Source organism: Paramacrobiotus metropolitanus, unplaced genomic scaffold, assembly GCF_019649055.1.
Source record: "Paramacrobiotus metropolitanus isolate TYO unplaced genomic scaffold, Prichtersi_v1.0 Parri_scaffold0000017, whole genome shotgun sequence".
Classification (NCBI taxonomy): Eukaryota; Metazoa; Tardigrada; class Eutardigrada; order Parachela; family Macrobiotidae; genus Paramacrobiotus; species Paramacrobiotus metropolitanus.
Window position 1 is genome coordinate 1,285,772 of NW_026570237.1, and position 17,529 is coordinate 1,303,300.

The window sequence follows — 17,529 nt, forward strand, 5'->3', positions numbered from 1 at the left end:
CAGTTTACTGTTTGCAGAACACTGAGAACACATTCTATTTTTTACTGCATCAGTTTCTCGTTTTTTCGTAAATTGAATGTTATAAATTTGTTATAAATTTCCGTTTTTTATGTGGATGGCTGTCTTAGCACCCTTTAACAGATTTATCCACCATTTCATGTTGAAGTGTTAATGATTAATCATGTCATCATCTGCAGAAGACCCTGAAAATTCCATCGATTTTGATGCACGACAACCCGAATCAACATCACCTTCGCGAAAACCACGGCATATTTGGTCACACGCGGAATCTTTGATTGCGTTGCGTTCTTATCAGTCTCATGGTGGATGCACTGCCAAGCCTCACGAGCGAGGGAACTTATGGCGCGATGTTTTCGCGGATCTGCGTAAACACAACAGACACGAGATCGTCTCGCCACGCGCTGTACGCGATCACATCACGCAGCTGTTGAAGGATTTCCGCGAGGGAACGTTGAAGCCGTCCGCTGATGAAGCTGCAGTGGAATTAAAAGCGAAATTAACTGAAGTATGCCAGCGGCAAACGGAGCACCTGAAGACTCGTAAAATAAAAGTAAACTTGAATGATGCGGAGAAAAAGCAGTGCAAGACGTTGCATCGGTGGTCGGAAGAAGAAACACTGATAGCGCTGCGATCCTTCCGCGCGCGGAACGGATACACCGCCGTGAACCAACAACGGGGGATTTTATGGGGCAGCATCCTGCAGGATTTGCGGGAGAAGGGAATGCCGATTGTGTCAGCCCGTGCGGTGCGCGATTACGTTACTAAATTGCTTAGAGATTTTCGGAAGGAAAATCCGGGTTTGGAACGGAACACTGGTTCTAGGTGGAATGCAACCATGGAAGTTCTGTTGGAAATCTGCCAATTGGAGGAAGGACGAGGGGATGTTGCAGATGACATATGCGGGGATTCGACGGCTGTGGGAACGGGGGGTCGAAAAAGAAATCATGGTATGGCTTCTTCTGACGGTTGGTTGAGCAGCTGAAGTTTTTTAATAGGGATTTTTTAATTCACCGTTTGCAATTAAGATACTTCTCGCAAATATTTGTGTATAGATAAGTATAAAGTGGATTTTTTTAGGGAAAATAATTCTTATGGCTAGGTTGTTGTTTGTAGACTATAAAGCTAGTGTCAGTCAAAATTTTAGACTGTTGTTTTGAAAACAATTAATTTCGCGCAACAACAGCAACATACAGGAAAAATGGCAAGAAATTGACGGCAGTTGTGTGTGCACGTAAGTAATCAAGTTGGAGTTGAGTGACTTTGGTTTGATCGGTAGATTGATAACTGTAGTTCTGTAAATAATGTAATAGGTTCCATTTCTCATTGTAGAAGCTCCTGTCCAACCGAAAACTATCGCTCGCGCTTTAAAAGAGCGAAATTTTTCCCGCTTATGTAAGTAAACATTATTTGTTTGTTTTCGGTAGTGATTTGGTGAAAAACTTCGCAGCGGAAACTTGTGTGAGTTACTATCGGGTATGGCAAACGATGCACTGTCTTCGGTACTCGCTTTCGTTGTTAAATTGCTAGAAAAGTAACTTTTTGCGCATAGTTTGCTGGGTAATATGCTGTACTTCATGTGCTTCGTAGATTGCCCCGACTGTGATGTGTTTTTGGATAAGGCATGTCCCGTGCATTCGCAGCGTGTCTGTGATGCGCCAGTGATTCCTCTCGCCATTGCTTCCTTGCCGAGCGTCTTGGAATTTATTTCTTTTGGTATTTCCGGTACGACGGCGTTTCTGTTACTTAATATCAGTGCATTACGTGTTTTGTTTTTTTCTCTGCTAAAATTTTACTTTGCGTCATAGCGATTAATGTGTAATTGTATTTTATTCTTAGGGCTTCCGACAGGTGTTCAAGCTAAATCGGCCATCCCGAAGTTGACTGTTTTTGGACCGCTTCGTGGCGTTATTGCTCATGATCTCGAGAAGAAAGACTCGCTGTCCACAACTTGGTCCGGCCAGGAAAATGAACCTGTATACGCTCTTCCTGATCTGAATGGAGACTGCGTCAGACGGATCAAGATGGACTCTGTTCACACGTGCAACTGGTTGAAATTTGTGCGGCGGGCTGCTGATGCACGGGAACATAACCTAGCGGTTTACGAAACCAATGGGGAAATTTATTTCCTTACCATTAGGCCCCTGGCTCCTGGCGAAGAATTAAAGTTTTGGTATTCGCAGAAATATGCACAGTCAATCGGGCTTTGTGATTCTGTTCCAGACCCACGTAAGTGTTTGAAATTTTTTTAACGGTGCTAGGTAAATTTTAATTTTTCTATCTAGTAGCTTGTTTTCTGTGTATCAGATGACAAAGCCAGAGTCGTTCCGCCGAAGTTCAAGAAAATATACAGTTTTGAATCGACATTACCGGCGAATCTGCCTGATGATGATGATAATTCTGGCGCGTTTGTGGAGGAATTTCTGGGAGATGGCGGTAGTGGAATCGAATCGTCCGATAGCGCGGATCTGGCGCCTACTACTTCACGAAATAGCGAATGGATCGATGAAAAAGACAAAGACGAAGATGTTTCCATGGGTATGTAAATTTATCCCTAAAATAACTAAATTATTAAATAAGAAAACAATTTGAATGAGTCATTTTTAAACTGCAAAATGGGTGATGTTTTGGCAGAGGCGGACCAAGAAGAGGAAAAGGATGTTCCCCACAACCCTCCGGGGGAGGGGGGTAGGCCGATCAAAAGCCGTCACAAGTGGTCAAGAGAGGAAACCACGGCTGCGCTGAGGCTGTATATCGCTTACGGAGGTTGTGGTCTCGAATCGCGGGACACGGCCAATCGCGATACCCTGTGGCAGAATATCTACAATGACCTCATTGCTGCGCGTTTCAAGATAACCTCCGTTCGAGCTGTTCGTGAGCGTATGCTCAATGTGATGAAAAAATTTCAAACGGACATGTCAAATGAAAAGGACATTGTGCTGGATTCCGTGGGTGAGTTGCTGCGGGAAATCTTCCAGTTGCGGAAAGAGAGTCGCCGACAACTGAAGATCAACAAAAATCCTGAAGCTGGGGAAGAAGCGGAAACTATAACTCAGCACTCTCCAGATCAGATTAACGTCAAGAAATGCCGGCATCGATGGTCGAAAGAGGAAACACTTGCAGCTTTGCAGTTGTATTGCACGCATGAAGGATATCGTGTGGGCGCGAACCGCGCAGGACTTTGGCAGAGAATTTATGATGGTCTGATCGGCGCGAATTTCAGAATAATTTCCCCGCGTGCTGTGCGCGAACATGTGTTTAAACTGATGGCCAGTTCCCAGACAGATGATGAAGGGACTGCGCTGGATGCAACAGGTGAGATGTTACGAAAAATCCGCCAGCTGGAAAAAGACAGTGAAAATGAAGCTGCAAACAAGAAACAGCAGCGGCTCGAAAAGATGAATGCATCGGCAGCTGCATCGACGAGTGGTCCAAAAAAGCGGCGGTTTTATCCAAAGCCACGGACGATGTTGCCACCGACGGAAACGGTGTACCCTTGCCTCGAGTGTCTGGTCAGTTTTACGTCGGAAAAACTGCTGGAGATCCATAATCTGGGCCACAACACGGCCGATACTGCAAAGTGGGACCAGTCCGATGGGATTGTTTGTCCAGAATGTCAGAAAACATTTGAAAGCATCGTCAGCTTGATTGCACACATCATGGAGCATAAGAAAGTGTACGCGCCGCGGGTGCAGTGCGCTCAGTGTCACCGCTATATTGCAGCACAATTTTTGGCCAGACATATGAGGGAAATGCATCCGAGCGAGGCTGGCACAACATCGAATGTCTGCGACGAATGCGGCGAAGAGTTTCCGACACCACGGAGACTTGCTTTCCACATTAAGGTAAACGATAACAAAAATTTAAAATGCCGTTTTTCATTTAGAAAAAAAATTATGTAAATTTCAGTTTGGTAACTTCTACTGATAATTATTGCGTAAATTTTCGCGTAGTGCTACCTACACAAATGTATGTGCTACCTACACAGATGCCGCTTGGTAGAGTTAGCTCAAACCTTAATTAATTCATGTAATATATTGATGGTTCTGCTATAATTGATTTCCATGATCCACAGTTAGACCACATGATGAGGAAACGCAAAAAGCAATCCATTAAAAATGTTCGGCATTACCTCTGCGTGCTTGTAGTGCAGAAATATTAATATTCTAGATTTCATCACGTAAATCAGATAAATTAATGGGTTACCATCTCGTGAAATAAATGAATTATTTCCGATCTCATCACTTTGAGATGCTTACTGTTTGCTCCTACAGGGAATGCATTCGGCGAAACCGTGTGCCATATGCGCCAAGATGTTTTACACCTGGGTAGAGTTGGGGCAACACGCCCTCTCCCACCAGCAGCCCGACGGCTACCACTGTCCGCAGTGCAGTTTTATCTGTCCCACCTACACCAAACTAGCGCGCCACGTCGCTAACTACCACGATGTGCGCAATCTGACCTGTTGTCCGGTGTGCAACATGATGTTCACGTCCAGGAACCGGCTGAACGGTCACATGCGCAACCACGCGGAAGGATTCCAGCATGACTGCGGATTGTGCGGTAAGAGCTTCCGGACGCGGAGCACACTGCAGTATCACAAGCGCTGGTCGCATGGCACGCAGCTCAAGGAGAAGTTCCGACGCCTGAAAGAAAAAGCCCCGGCCAGAGACTATACGGCTCCGCGGAAGCGCATGCGGTTCGAGGAGTTCACGTATAAATGCGAGGAGTGCCGGTTTGGGTTTATGACGGAAGGCCGTTGGCTCCGGCACAAAGAGAAGTTCCATTACGATGGGGCCGATGTTCCGTCTACGTAGAAAGTGTTTTGTTTTGTCGCTGTTGGCGGTCGTTAAATTGATTTTAGCCTTTCTGTTGACCTTCTGCCTTCCAGAAAATTTATATATGGAATGCAGTTTTTAGTTTTGTAATCTGTACGACTATGCCATTTTATGGTTGTTGAGGCTGCTGGCTAATTCAATTTCTGTTCTACTGACATGGTTTCCTGCATCTCCCTACGATCTCTTGATTTTGCGGTTTTCGTTGAGAAAATAGAGGAAAATACGTTGGTTACGTAATAATGGTAATATTAGCTTTCCACCTTCGCAGCCGGCATCGCATACCGTGCTGGTGAATCTGTCACAGTGTTTAATAAGTGTTTAGTGTAAGCAGCGACATAACCGAACTGCGAACTGCGAGCAAACTATTCATCACAGAGTAGCTGCTCAAAATTCCCGCCAAAGCCGGGACATACTCTGTATTTGTCGGTTCACGATGCTATCCCGTGATTAAGAGAATAAAAGTGGCTGTTGGTCACAAACAGTACACGTCGCATATACAGTGTATATCATCATAATATTGACATGCTATGCGGAAGTCGCACCGCGACAACCGCACTAGATGACCAAACCTACTCAATCGGTAGAGTGGGAATATGCTCTGGACTCCGTAAGTGGTACTACTGCCTACTTCCGCTAGGTACGAGCGGATTGCTGTGCCTAACGAAAGTTACCGAAACCCAAACACTCAGGAACTTCCCAAATGTTTAATCACCAAACCGAACGAACGAACAAACAGAACAGAACAGAACGAGATATGAACTTCCTTCTAACCTAGAGTCACACGACCTTTCAGCTAGAAACAAGCTCACAGATTTAGTTGAAGTTAGAAACTTCAGACTCATTAGTTAAACCAGAATCGTGAATCGCATTAGCGATCAAATCCGTTAGATAAGAACAGCAAATCGTACATAACGGAACAGACAACACGTACGTCATAACAGGGAAAGTACGTAATACGCGCAAACTACGCATAGCGCGTTACCCCCACTGCTACAGAATTAACGTCCGCGTTAATCAAAGCAAACAAGCAACAGAAAATCAAAGAAAACTCATAATCCAGGAAAGTACCGTGATCCTGGGGGATCCGTTTCATCATTCGCGTGTGGAATCCGCGGAGTGACGGGGTTCGAATGGAGGTCCAAGTTGATGAAGTTGGTGTTCCGTCCAAGTCCTCCGAAGTTCCTCGTTCCATGCGCGTCCAGTTTTATCGTCAGTCCATCCAAACGTTTCGTTTCCAGGTGAGGTTTTCATCCATCCTCTCCCTCCGAAGAGCTCGAGGATCCGCAAGCCGACAGGCCACAGCCAGTCAGTCAACAACACAGATTACAACGGATGGATACCGTTTATCCATCAGCATCTTCAGTGCACCAAAAAGTGGATACATAATTTCCACATTTCCACTAATAACTGCAATTACCCCCACTGCAAGTTTGCACTTGCAGTCAAACGATCAAACACGGTCAATCACAACCAGATCACAAGAACCGATACGATTGCATGGTTCTTCATAAAAATTAAACAAAACATAATCAGTATCATCCAAGAATAATTCCCGGATGATGGATTCAAATCTCAACTGGATTATAAACATCCAGTTATCAAAATCAAACGGTAATCGTAATTACTGCTCCAACTGCAGAATCAAAATGACTTTAAAATCATTTTTACAGAAATCAAACACTGCACCGCAGCACAGCGTTTCGAACACGTAACTACCACACCGGCGGCTACGGCACATAACACAGTACTCGATTAATGAGTACTTATGTTTCCCACACAACCAGTTTTTGTAACTTCCTGCGGTTATGAGTAAAAGCAAGTTGCACTGTCAGTACACCACTGACAATAAAACAGCGGACTCACAACGTAGCAGTGAGGATTTAAGCATGAGCAGAACATTGCTCACATTCTGATTCCATTTTCCACAATTCAGCATTCATTCCAGGCCAGTAATAGTTTCGCAAAACATACTTACGAACTGACCAATAATCATGTAAATTACCAGCATGGAAACTTTTATGGCAATCTCGTAACAAGTCCTGACGGCTAGCTTCCGGTACAACCACGCGGTGTCTACCGTACCTACCGCCCTTGCTACGGTACACGATACCACGATAAACATGAAATCCTTTCACGATCTCTCTTTCATCCCGACTCATCTCTGCCTCAGGATTCTCGATCAGAAACTTCAAGCGCTTTACATAAGCACTGCCACTTTGCTTCCGCCGCCAACCTACACGAGCTTGAGCACCCCACTGCAAAGCGAGTGCCCTGTCGGACGGCGTACCGAGCAGAACTGAACATGAGCGGCATCGCCCCCACTGCAAGTTTCCTTCCGTGCAGTAAACTCTTGTGCACGATTAAACTGCACAGTAAAAGAATTTACTTCCGGTTTGCGCATTAAAAACAATCCCAAACTATTACTTTCGGGATGCTTTCCCATCGACTTCTTCATCATGTAAGCTTTAGTCACCTGATCCGGTGGTTCAGCTGTCACGGGCTTACGAGGTTCCGTACTGGTGCATTTCTTTCCCACATGCGCACCATGGCATTTAAAACAAATCGGTTGTCCGTCTGGGAAATACCACTTCGCGTAATTAATGGTCACCTGCTTACCATTATCAACTGCACTTCCTTCGGACTTCTTCGCCTCATTACTAGCAGCCTTAACTGCACTGCTATCTGTCTCACTTGGCTTCCTGCCAACGAACTGTTTCGAATCAGAGTAACCAGAAATAGGGTTACTATTACGCAGTTTATACTGCAGCTTCAGTTCTGACAAAAATTCTTCAACATCAGCCACTCTTTTCTCCTCCATGTACTTGAACCAAAAGAAACGGTTCTTCTTTAAACCCTGCTTCAGATAATACACCCGTTCAGATTCATTCAGATCCAACTTCTTGAACGACGTAGTGAACCAATCAACATACGAGTTTGGTGTATCATCATTACTGAAATGACGATCAGCAATCTTATCACGAACTGCCATTAAATCTTGCTCATCCGAGAAATGTTCCCGGATCATCTTCTTCCATTCAGACCACTTCAACTTCTTACTTGAATCGTACTTATCTAAGTACCAGGTAAGCGCCGTACCAGTGAGGCAGCGCGACAAGCACTTACGGATGACGTCACTGTCCGACCAACTGTTGTGGTTTTTACAGTTATCCACACTCTGAATAAACTGTTCCACCTTATTCGTATCCGTTTTCCCATCAAACTTCTCAGGATACATTGTATCAGTCCTGAATGCACCTTTCATTGCATCAGTAAACTTATCCATATCAAACGGAGCGGAAACAGTACTACCGCCCTTGGCTTCCTGTTCTTTTAAACGACGATCAAGTTCAGCAACCTTTGCTTCCATCTTGGCCAAAGCAATTGTGCTAACTTCTGAAATCGTTGGTGAGGGACTACGCGACTCACCCAAACATTCCTGCATATTATGAGCACGCTCACGCAAATCCAGAAATTCTTCCAGTTTCTGGTTATCTTTAACCACAAAGACGGGCTTATGAACAGCACTGTACAGCTTTCGTACAGGTTCAGCCATATCCTGTACTACTACGCTGCGTCGACCTGTTTCAACATGCGGAACAAAAGTGACGTCATCATCGACTGCATGGCGTCTATTATTCCTATCAATTTTCCACTTATCAACAGCAACTTTAAATGCTGTTTGTTCGGCCAAAAAACTCGCATACTTTTTATTCAAGGCAGCTGTGCCTTCTTGAAAACTTTTCTGCGCCTTCTGCTTCTCCAGCTGGAACTTCTGCTTTTCCAGTTGCAACTTCTCGCTTTCTTTATTCACATGCTCGAACGCATCCTGCATTAGCTTTGCGTCTCGAGTACGCATAATGCCAAGCAACTTCACTTGATCAGCCAACTCATTACGACGATCAACCAAACAGTCGTATTTATCAACTAGATCATTATGCTTATCAACTAAACCATCATGCTTCAAAACCAATGCATGATATCGGAACTTTTCTGCATCCAGTTCTTTGCGTAACTGATCAACCACGGCAGCGGCTGATGACTCATCGCTTTCTTTGCCAACTTTCTGACTGTAGTGAACATCAGCGTCTTCAATACGCTGATTATCTACAGCAGCCAGTTCCGTATCGTTATCATCGTTATCTTGAGTAACAACAGCTGAATAATCTGGAGCATTATTAATTTGCTCCAAAACCTTATTCATTTCTGTCAAATCCAAATGTTGAGTTACCGCGGTATCCTTCGCAGTACCACTCAAACCACTAGCTGACAGTGCATTGCCCTCAGTGACGGCAGCTTGCACACCGCTTTGCTGCACATCCGACCCTGAACGAGCTTTACTGCTATCTGCTGCTGACTGAACAGGCTTTTTGTTGGCAAGATACTACATCCATTTTTCATGCAGTTCAGTGCCGTATTGCTGATCATAATCATGCAAGGTCAGATGGATCGTTCGACGGGCGGGAATCTTCCTTCCTGCCTGAATCCACTGATCATAACCTCCTGGTTTTTTACCACCATTAAGATCATATTCAACCCATTCTTGACTTAATTCTCCAGTACGTGGGAGAACAATTTCCCACTTCTTACAGAAATCACCAACCTTTTCGTCTTCAGGTAGAAACCACTGCACAGTAGGCGGGGATAAGTAATCCGCCTTCTTTAACATGGCTTCAAACTCATCAACATTTATCATCCCTTTTCGACGGGACGGTTTACTTTTGCCAGTTGACGGCTCTTCTACACCGTCCTCCTGTCCAGCGGTTAATGCTGATGGTTCAATCACTGTACCATCCATTGCACCTGCTTGACAAACAACAGACAAGTAATCCAGGTCACCGAACCCGGATGTAAGTCTGCTACACGAATAACAGGGCTTACGCCACCACTTCTCAGTACAGTCAGTACTATTTACCAGTACGAGTACAGTACGGACTCCCGTCCAGCACCTGGCTCGCACTTAGGAACCGTGCCTCGCGCAACCCTCTAAGGTCACTGCGGTACACACTGCGGTCTAGCACCTGGTTCTCACTTAGGAACCTTGCCTCACGGGATTCTCTGAGAATCCACGTGGTCAACCAACACAACCACAAAACGCCAAAACCAATACCACTTACCAGACGATCCAGATTCCCAGGGTTGTTAAAATCCGTTGCGCGCCATGACATGCTATGCGGAAGTCGCACCGCGACAACCGCACTAGATGACCAAACCTACTCAATCGGTAGAGTGGGAATATGCTCTGGACTCCGTAAGTGGTACTGCCTACTTCCGCTAGGTACGAGCGGATTGCTGTGCCTAACGAAAGTTACCGAAACCCAAACACTCAGGAACTTCCCAAATGTTTAATCGCCAAACCGAACGAACGAACAAACAGAACAGAACAGAACGAGATATGAACTTCCTTCTAACCTAGAGTCACACGACCTTTCAGCTAGAAACAAGCTCACAGATTTAGTTGAAGTTAGAAACTTCAGACTCATTAGTTAAACCAGAATCGTGAACGCATTAGCGATCAAATCCGTTAGATAAGAACAGCAAATCGTACATAACGGAACAGACAACACGTACGTCATAACAGGGAAAGTACGTAATACGCGCAAACTACGCATAGCGCGTTAATATTATGATATCGTCCGCTGATGCGATTCGAGACATCCATCTAAAACCGGCACAATTTTGCAGCAGAAAAATTGTCTGACAAACGGTCACACAGCTGCAAAGTATTCTATATGCCCATCTAGAGTAGCATTTTCATGCTGTTTGGGCAGTTTGGAAAAAAACTTGTAAAGCGTTTTGCACACGTTCAGAGTAGAAGAAACATTCCGCATGCTAGCGGGCGGCTACAGGTGCACGGTGACGGTGTACTCGTATGTATATACGTGTAAAATAAGAGGATTGATAATCTGGTTGAATAAATACGCCATTTTCATACAGCATGTCAAGCAATACGATGATGCCATTTTCAAGAAAAACTATGAAGACCATATCCACTGGTGATTTGCATTTTAGTTCTTACTGAACTAGACCAACAAAAACAGTAAACGAACGCAACTAATAACAGCATAACAAGGGACAAAATTACAGTCACAAAAAGAAATCCTGACAGTAAAAAATTTAAAAAGGCATTCAGAGCAGGAACGCAAATACAGATAATCACAGCATCGATTGTTTGTCGAAGATTTGTCCAAAGAAATTCATGCTTTCTTTCCCGCATTTTTACATTATGTGTACGAGAAATGTAGTGTGCAAAACTGGAAAAGCTATGTAACAATGTTTAAAACCCGATTATTTACGACAGCCAAGCAGTCGATTAAACTTCGGTTAAACGTTTCCACTGGAAGAGGACACCGGCTGACTCGTGCCGGTGTCTTCAGATGCGACACTCTGGGAATGTTTCTTCCGTTGATGCTGCTGCAGATTGCCCAGCAGCATCCAGCCGAGCCGGCATTCCTCACATTTATACGGGAACTCTTCGAAGCGCATTCTCTGCCGCGGGCATTTGTACTTGCTGACCACTCCCTTCCGACGCATTTCTTCCCGTTTAGCTTTGCGTTGTTTCCGCACTTTATCCGTGTGAACGATCATTTTATGCTGCCACAGGTTGCTTGATCGCTTAAATGTCTTGTCGCACAAATCACATTTAAAGGAATAATCGGACCGGTGAACGGGCTCATGCTGAACTAGATAATACTTAGAGCGGAATACCGCGCCACAGATGTTGCAAACATGGACCTCCTTGTGGGTTTTTGAGTGCTGTTGTAAATTAAGGTACTTTGAATAGCTTTTCTGGCAAATCATACATGTCAAACCCGTTGTGTGCTCCTTTTTTATATGTGCATGCAGCAGAAGGGACGACGGGAACTGTTGAGCACAAACCAGACATCCTAGCACTTCTAAACTTCGGTGTTCTGGTGCACACTAAAAACAGACAAAAATATATGTAAAAACCAAGTGCTGATAAACATGGTGTGAGCAGTTTTGCTCGAGAGATACATAAATGTGCTGCAAAAGTTAACTACGGTATCGCAATGATTAACTGCGGGAAAGACGGCCTGGATCTGCCCCAGCGTAGGGGCCTTTCCCATGCTTGTGTACAGCCACACTTCGACTACGGGTCGGATACGTGGTCACCGGCATCTTTGGCTTTGCGCGGCAAACTGGCTAAAGCACAGCGGAAAGCACTGCGGGCGATTTCTGATTACAAGGAGCGGGTAACCCCCGAGCTGTACTAGAAACTGCCCATCCTGCCGGTGTACGACTGTTGGAAGCAGTCCGAGGCAGTATGGTTGTACAAGATCTACAACCACGAAGCGTACCATCCTCCACAGTACCTGGTCGACATGATTGACTTCACGGATGTTACAGCGCGGTACAACCTCCGAAAGCCAAAGAGAATCGAAGCCAAAGCGAAGAAGAAGATCGTGGAAGGCCCGTTGGCCATGCGTTTAAGGGACATTTTCGAGCGCATACAAAACGTTAATATGCAGATACTCAGCGTTGATGGTGTTGGTTTTTTTCAAATTTGCTCTCCGAATGGTGGATCTGTCGTAATCTCAACGTTGTTTTTGTAGCGACCAGACGTTGAAGTCCCGTTAAACGGGTTGTCTGCTCTTGATGTAATAATAATAATAATAATAAATATTCAGCAACAACAAGCGAAAAGATTAGAAAGCATCTGGAAACACTTACTGCTTTATGGGTGGCGAGATGTATAGGTGTCCGAAATCGTTTCTCGCACTGGTCGCAAAAAAGAGTCAAACGCGCTTCGTACTGCAGATAGTGTTCCTTGTGCACGGATCGGACGTGTTCGACCATAAGCTCCACAAAATCCCCACACACACGACATAGTTTGCGATCGTTCGCCTTCGCTGCATGCCGACCGACATGCTTTAACAAGTCCCCCGCATTTGCAGCTACGTAGTTGCATCCGGCACAGACAGTATCGCCTTGATAATCATCCGGCAAGTTGTGACTCAGCTGGTGCAAATCAGCCATCGCCTCCGTGCAAAATCGGAGTCCGCAGTTATTCAATCCGCAGCTGTACATGAAACACAATTCATGCCCGTCATGACTCTGCGCCAGCACATCCATCGGAGCGGCCGATTTGGATGCGAAACACATGATGCTGGGATCAGCAGTTGGGATGAAATGCGTTATCTGCGCGGCTTTCACGCTGTGGTCCAGAACATGCATTAATAAATTTTGCAGTTTGCCAAATATTCGGTCACACACTGGACAATCGTGCGAGCCGGCAGCTTCACCGGATGTCTCAGCATGCTGCAATTTATGCAGTTTCAATAAATTTTCGTCCTTGAAATGCACAGAGCACTCCCAGCACACGAAGCGATACGTGTAACTGGGGAAAAATTTGTCATGTTGATAGCCCTTTTTATTTGGACGCGGTCTCGTAAGGGGAAGATTTTTGCGCGTTGCGCCGTTTGCAGCAATTGCCTCCCCATTTTTCTGCTCGGTTAAGATATCCAAATTACCACTGCCATCCTTCCCCGCCAATTTCGCAATCTCCTGCATGAGCCCCATATATTCGCGCTCATTATCATCGGCGGAATCGTGGTTGTAGCGATCCAGCAGTCTGGGATAACCATCCAAATGAATCTGCACATACTGCTGCAGGTGTACCGGTTTTGACCGGCTTTTCTGTTTTTTGCAGCAGCACGAGCCCTCCTCATCTAGATACGACTGCCGCGCCGCTTTCCAAGCGGCTTGACGTTCAGCAGGTGAACAAAACTGGAAGGGATTAGTTTGTATAACCGCTCTTAATTTTCGTATCTTTTTCTGGCCTCTCAAACCTCCGCGTCCGCTTTCTGGCGTTCTTTCGTCGCACGTACAATCTTGGCGTCCTCTGTCGCTTAAATCAGCTAGCTCCTTCATGAGGTCAAAGTGTTCTGGAGTCATCCTACTTAACCGATTATAGCTTTCGGCTATTTTGAACCGATGCAGTCGGCTTTCCGTGTTTTTTCGCAATGTCTGCCCGTCGACCGGCAGCTTTTCTTGGACAGCACGTCTGCCGACAGCAGGGCCGCAGCGGCAGAATAAGCTTCCCATCGTTGCTCTCCGCTAGGATACTGGAAGGGATTCACCGCAACCACGGCCCTCACCTGACGAATTCTGGCTTCCAGGAATTTGTCAGATCGACAGTAACCCGTTCGCCTCTTTGACAGTAACCCTGAATGGAAAAAGTATTTATTTGCTCCTTTGAACATCCGAATATTATCATATACATTTACATATATAAAGCCATAAATACCGGGCCCGTGTTCTTCGAGTATGCATGGTACAGGTGTATCAGCGCGCTTATGGCCATCTTGAGATTATTTTGCACGTAATGGACCGATCATTAACACACGAAGAACGTTTTACACCGATCCACTGCTATAACATTTTTTTCAAATTTCAAAATGAATTTCAAAAATTTTAAAATTCATTTTAAAATTTGAAAAAAAAATCATGGAAGTCTGGATCAGTGTAAAAACAATCTTCATGGCCATTTGCATTTACGTGCAAAATTTTAAGGAGATCGGTCCATAAGAGACTTTTGGTACACCGGAATGCTTTTAAACTTTTTGGAATTTTCTTACAGTCATAAGACTCATAACCCCCGAACCGGACGTTGCGCGCGCAAACGGTTTTCAGGCCAGTGTACACAAATCATCTGGCTACAGAATGTCATAAACCGAAACAAAAATGAGCGTGGGAGTGCGCGAAAGTGAAACTTTCCGTGCATGTACACGAATTTGGTACAATGTACCGGGCCACTTCCCTTAAGGGAAGTGACGCTAGGTGGGTATGCAGTAACATCATTTTGAAGTCTAGTGTATTTTGAGAACGAAAGGTTTCATTACTAGTATTACCCGATCTTCGACACCGAATCTACACCAAACTCAGATTCAATGATTTTCGAAAATTCTAAAATGCAATTGAAAAAAATAGTGGTGCAGCTGTCCGCGTACTAACTTTTTGGAATTTCATTGCTAGCATAACCACTCAACAAGAAGTTGCGCGCAAACATGTTTTGCACACCAGTGCAGACAAACCAATGTCTTCAGTCTTTACAAAATAGCAGATCCAGTGTTGCCGTATTGTCTGTAGTATTTCTAACCTGACTTCAGTTTTTGGTAATTTCAACTGGACGTTCTAATTACGTACGTCTGCGCACAGCGATTCTGATAATCGTAATCCAACATACTCGTAATCAAGCATAACAGTCGTCTGTTCCCTCGATGCATTGAATAAGCAATTCCAGCTGAAATGCTTTAAGACCGCCGTTACACGTATCTGACCTTTTGCTTTGTTTTCCGCCGTTCCGGCCAAACCTGCTTCAAATTCACTGCAACCATCAGATGCGGAAGAGGACAATGCTACAACACACAAGAGCGGTAGAATTAATTCTATACCACATGAAGCGCTTTGTGTCATCGTACAGTCATCCGAAGGCACATGAAAATCTTCATCGGCTTCACCATCGAAGGCATCCGCGCCGTTGGAGGCTATGCTGACGCGTTGCACATTGCGTGAGCGGAAGGAATAGACGCGTGGAGAAAACTCTTTCGACAGAACACGTTCCGCAACCTCATCAGTTTTCTTCTGCTGAAGGGCAACGTTTTCCTTGAAAGCATCTACAGGTGGAGCCCGTGGAGATAAAGCGGGAGGAAACGGATACTCGGGTGACTCTTCTCTCTGAAAAGGGCGCAACGACAACTGCGTTGCAGAGAGATTATGTTCATGCGATTCAAGGGGCAGCGGCTGGGACTGTGGAAGGAGAAGGAGTGGGTCATACGGTACAGGCTGCACGGAAGCTGAGAAGCAGGAAGCCGGCAAACTGAGCGGAATGTCCAGCGACGTTATTTCCGCAGTGCCCTCGCATTCTGCCGTGCAGATATCGTCACTATCGACAGCCCCGTCGATTACACAATCTGAACAGGCGAAATACCATCTAAGTGCAATATCGGCCTCGAAAATAAGTACATGTACGTAATAAATGACCCGGTAAGTGTCGAAATAACAAACTTCAATTATTACCCAATATTATTATAATTAGTTAGTTACCCATAGGTGCACATTGCACATTAGTGTCGTGAATTGTTCTCCAGTCACGCTGGGGCAGCGCCAGCTTAAGCTCTTCGCCGGGCAGGATGACCTTGACAGTGACAAAAAGGACCTTCCGTTCTCGGATGAAGACACAGAGGTTGTGCTGGCCGTGGTCCACAGCCCTGACGAACTTCATCCAGTTGCACCAACGATCGTTCTCCACATCGAACGTCACACATTGCCCGTCTGAAGACGAGAATGTCCGCGAATGAGCTCCGGTCGGACTGCCCAGCGGCGCAATCAACGGTCCGAACACTGTCTGCGTAAGGATGTTCGTTCTTGCAACGACCGACGGAACTATAAAAGACACATCAATGGAAGTGACTCGGTCCATGATACCACATTCTTGCACAGCCGGAATCCTTCGCTTTCGCGCAGTCCCAAACATTGTTGCACTGTTTTTTGACATTCTGTAGCCAAATGATTCGTAATAATCCTGTATACATATTGGCGTGAAACCTGTTTGTCCGCTCAACTTCCCGGCTATGGGTGGACTTACTGACTCACTTACATATACCAAAAATCTATTTAGATTTACCCGTAAACGCACATGAGTAAGAAGATAATTTTTACACCCAAACAAAAGATTCGAGCATTTTTTCAAATTTCGAAATGAATCTGAAAAATCGTTAATTCCATTTTAAAAATATTTGAAAAAACACTGTAATCGAATGCTGATCAGTAAAAATTACCTGGTCCCTGTTTAACAAATTCATAAGTTTTGTTAAGCTATGCATACTTGTGGCTTGTGTTCTGCTCTCCAAAGAGTGCCCGACGTTGTGCAGTGCGTTTTCGTTGTGGAACGACAAGACATCTGGCAAACTGGCGATGGCCAACGGACGACTGAATGCGTCCTCAACAACGACTGCGTGCTGCCAGCACGGATACCGTAGGAAACACTGACAGTTCTCGCAGTCTGCAAGTTCAACACATCGGAAATGGCATCAGTGGAAAGCGACACACGCAAGCATGCACCATGCAAGTTCGAGCATGCTGTATGTAAAGTCTTGTTCCATCGGATCAAATCTACTAGATGCATCGCATACTGAACAACGAACGATAATCTGCTGGAAGGTACGCCAACCACTGATTTAAGCCAGTAGTCCCAGTACCAAACACTGTTGCAATATGGCTACCAAAAAAGCATCATACACTCACACAGACTGTCGTGAAAGCTGTCCCCGTCGGGCAGGAATGGCACTGCTTGTGAACTGACTTCCATTATTCCATGGGTATACGTAGTCATCTGGAGATTCAGTGGAGCGCTAAACGGATATGGAACTGCTAATGAAAAAATAATCAAAACTTATTACACCATTAACTGCGCGGGAACTTTTATTTTTCTCATACGAGAAACTCGAAATTACAATGAACCTGAAATTCTTAAAAATATGTTTTGCAGAGTTGCAGACAAATGCAGTTGTTGTTTTCGCTATGCAACTTCCTTTTCGGGGAGGTGGCGTGCTAGATCGAATTTTCATGTGACAGTAAACAGTTTTCAAAACAGGAATAGGTGCATTGACATTCGCATTTCGCCGGGCACTATTTGCAAGTTGCAAAGTTATGC

At 45.1% G+C, this 17,529-nt stretch overlaps 2 protein-coding genes across 5 annotated transcripts; one reads left to right on the plus strand and one right to left on the minus strand.

Annotated features, from left to right (window-relative positions):
- Positions 1-3: 3 nt before the first annotated feature.
- LOC129585456 (uncharacterized) lies at positions 4-5,045 on the plus strand. Of its 2 annotated transcripts, XM_055478136.1 has the most exons (8): positions 636-766; positions 844-968; positions 1,351-1,413; positions 1,609-1,743; positions 1,858-2,247; positions 2,326-2,556; positions 2,653-3,863; positions 4,293-5,045. In XM_055478136.1, exons 2-8 carry the CDS (start codon positions 857-859, stop codon positions 4,833-4,835), a joined length of 2,685 nt encoding a protein of 894 aa, XP_055334111.1. In that variant the 5' UTR covers positions 636-766; positions 844-856; the 3' UTR covers positions 4,836-5,045. The 2 variants fall into 2 exon arrangements, with proteins under 2 accessions (XP_055334110.1, XP_055334111.1); XM_055478135.1 differs by having other exon boundaries at positions 4-968.
- A 5,751-nt stretch (positions 5,046-10,796) lies between these two features.
- Positions 10,797-17,331, minus strand: LOC129585469 (zinc finger protein 287-like). 3 transcript variants are annotated; one of them, XM_055478154.1, is made up of 7 exons: positions 17,121-17,331; positions 16,702-16,878; positions 15,921-16,259; positions 15,296-15,787; positions 15,155-15,232; positions 12,546-14,040; positions 10,797-11,774 (listed from the first exon to the last, which is right to left on the minus strand). In XM_055478154.1, the coding sequence occupies exons 6-7, from the start codon at positions 13,917-13,919 to the stop codon at positions 11,178-11,180; spliced, it is 1,971 nt and encodes a 656-aa protein (XP_055334129.1). In that variant the 5' UTR covers positions 13,920-14,040; positions 15,155-15,232; positions 15,296-15,787; positions 15,921-16,259; positions 16,702-16,878; positions 17,121-17,331; the 3' UTR covers positions 10,797-11,177. The 3 variants fall into 3 exon arrangements, with proteins under 3 accessions (XP_055334129.1, XP_055334130.1, XP_055334131.1); XM_055478155.1 differs by lacking the exon at positions 16,702-16,878; XM_055478156.1 differs by lacking the exon at positions 10,797-11,774 and having other exon boundaries at positions 13,628-14,040.
- Positions 17,332-17,529: the final 198 nt, after the last annotated feature.

Coding starts and splice junctions, on each gene's coding strand:
- LOC129585469 (XM_055478155.1), bottom strand. CDS start 13,919: ATGGGAAGCTTATTCTGCCGCTGCGGCCCTGCTGTCGGCAGACGTGCT. Junction 11,775..12,545: donor ATCTCGCCACCCATAAAGCA/GTAAGTGTTTCC, acceptor GTCTGTTTTTAG/TGTGCACCAGAACACCGAAG.
- LOC129585456 (XM_055478135.1), top strand. CDS start 182: ATGTCATCATCTGCAGAAGACCCTGAAAATTCCATCGATTTTGATGCA. Junction 1,414..1,608: donor GCGAAATTTTTCCCGCTTAT/GTAAGTAAACAT, acceptor TGTGCTTCGTAG/ATTGCCCCGACTGTGATGTG. Junction 3,864..4,292: donor GACTTGCTTTCCACATTAAG/GTAAACGATAAC, acceptor TTGCTCCTACAG/GGAATGCATTCGGCGAAACC.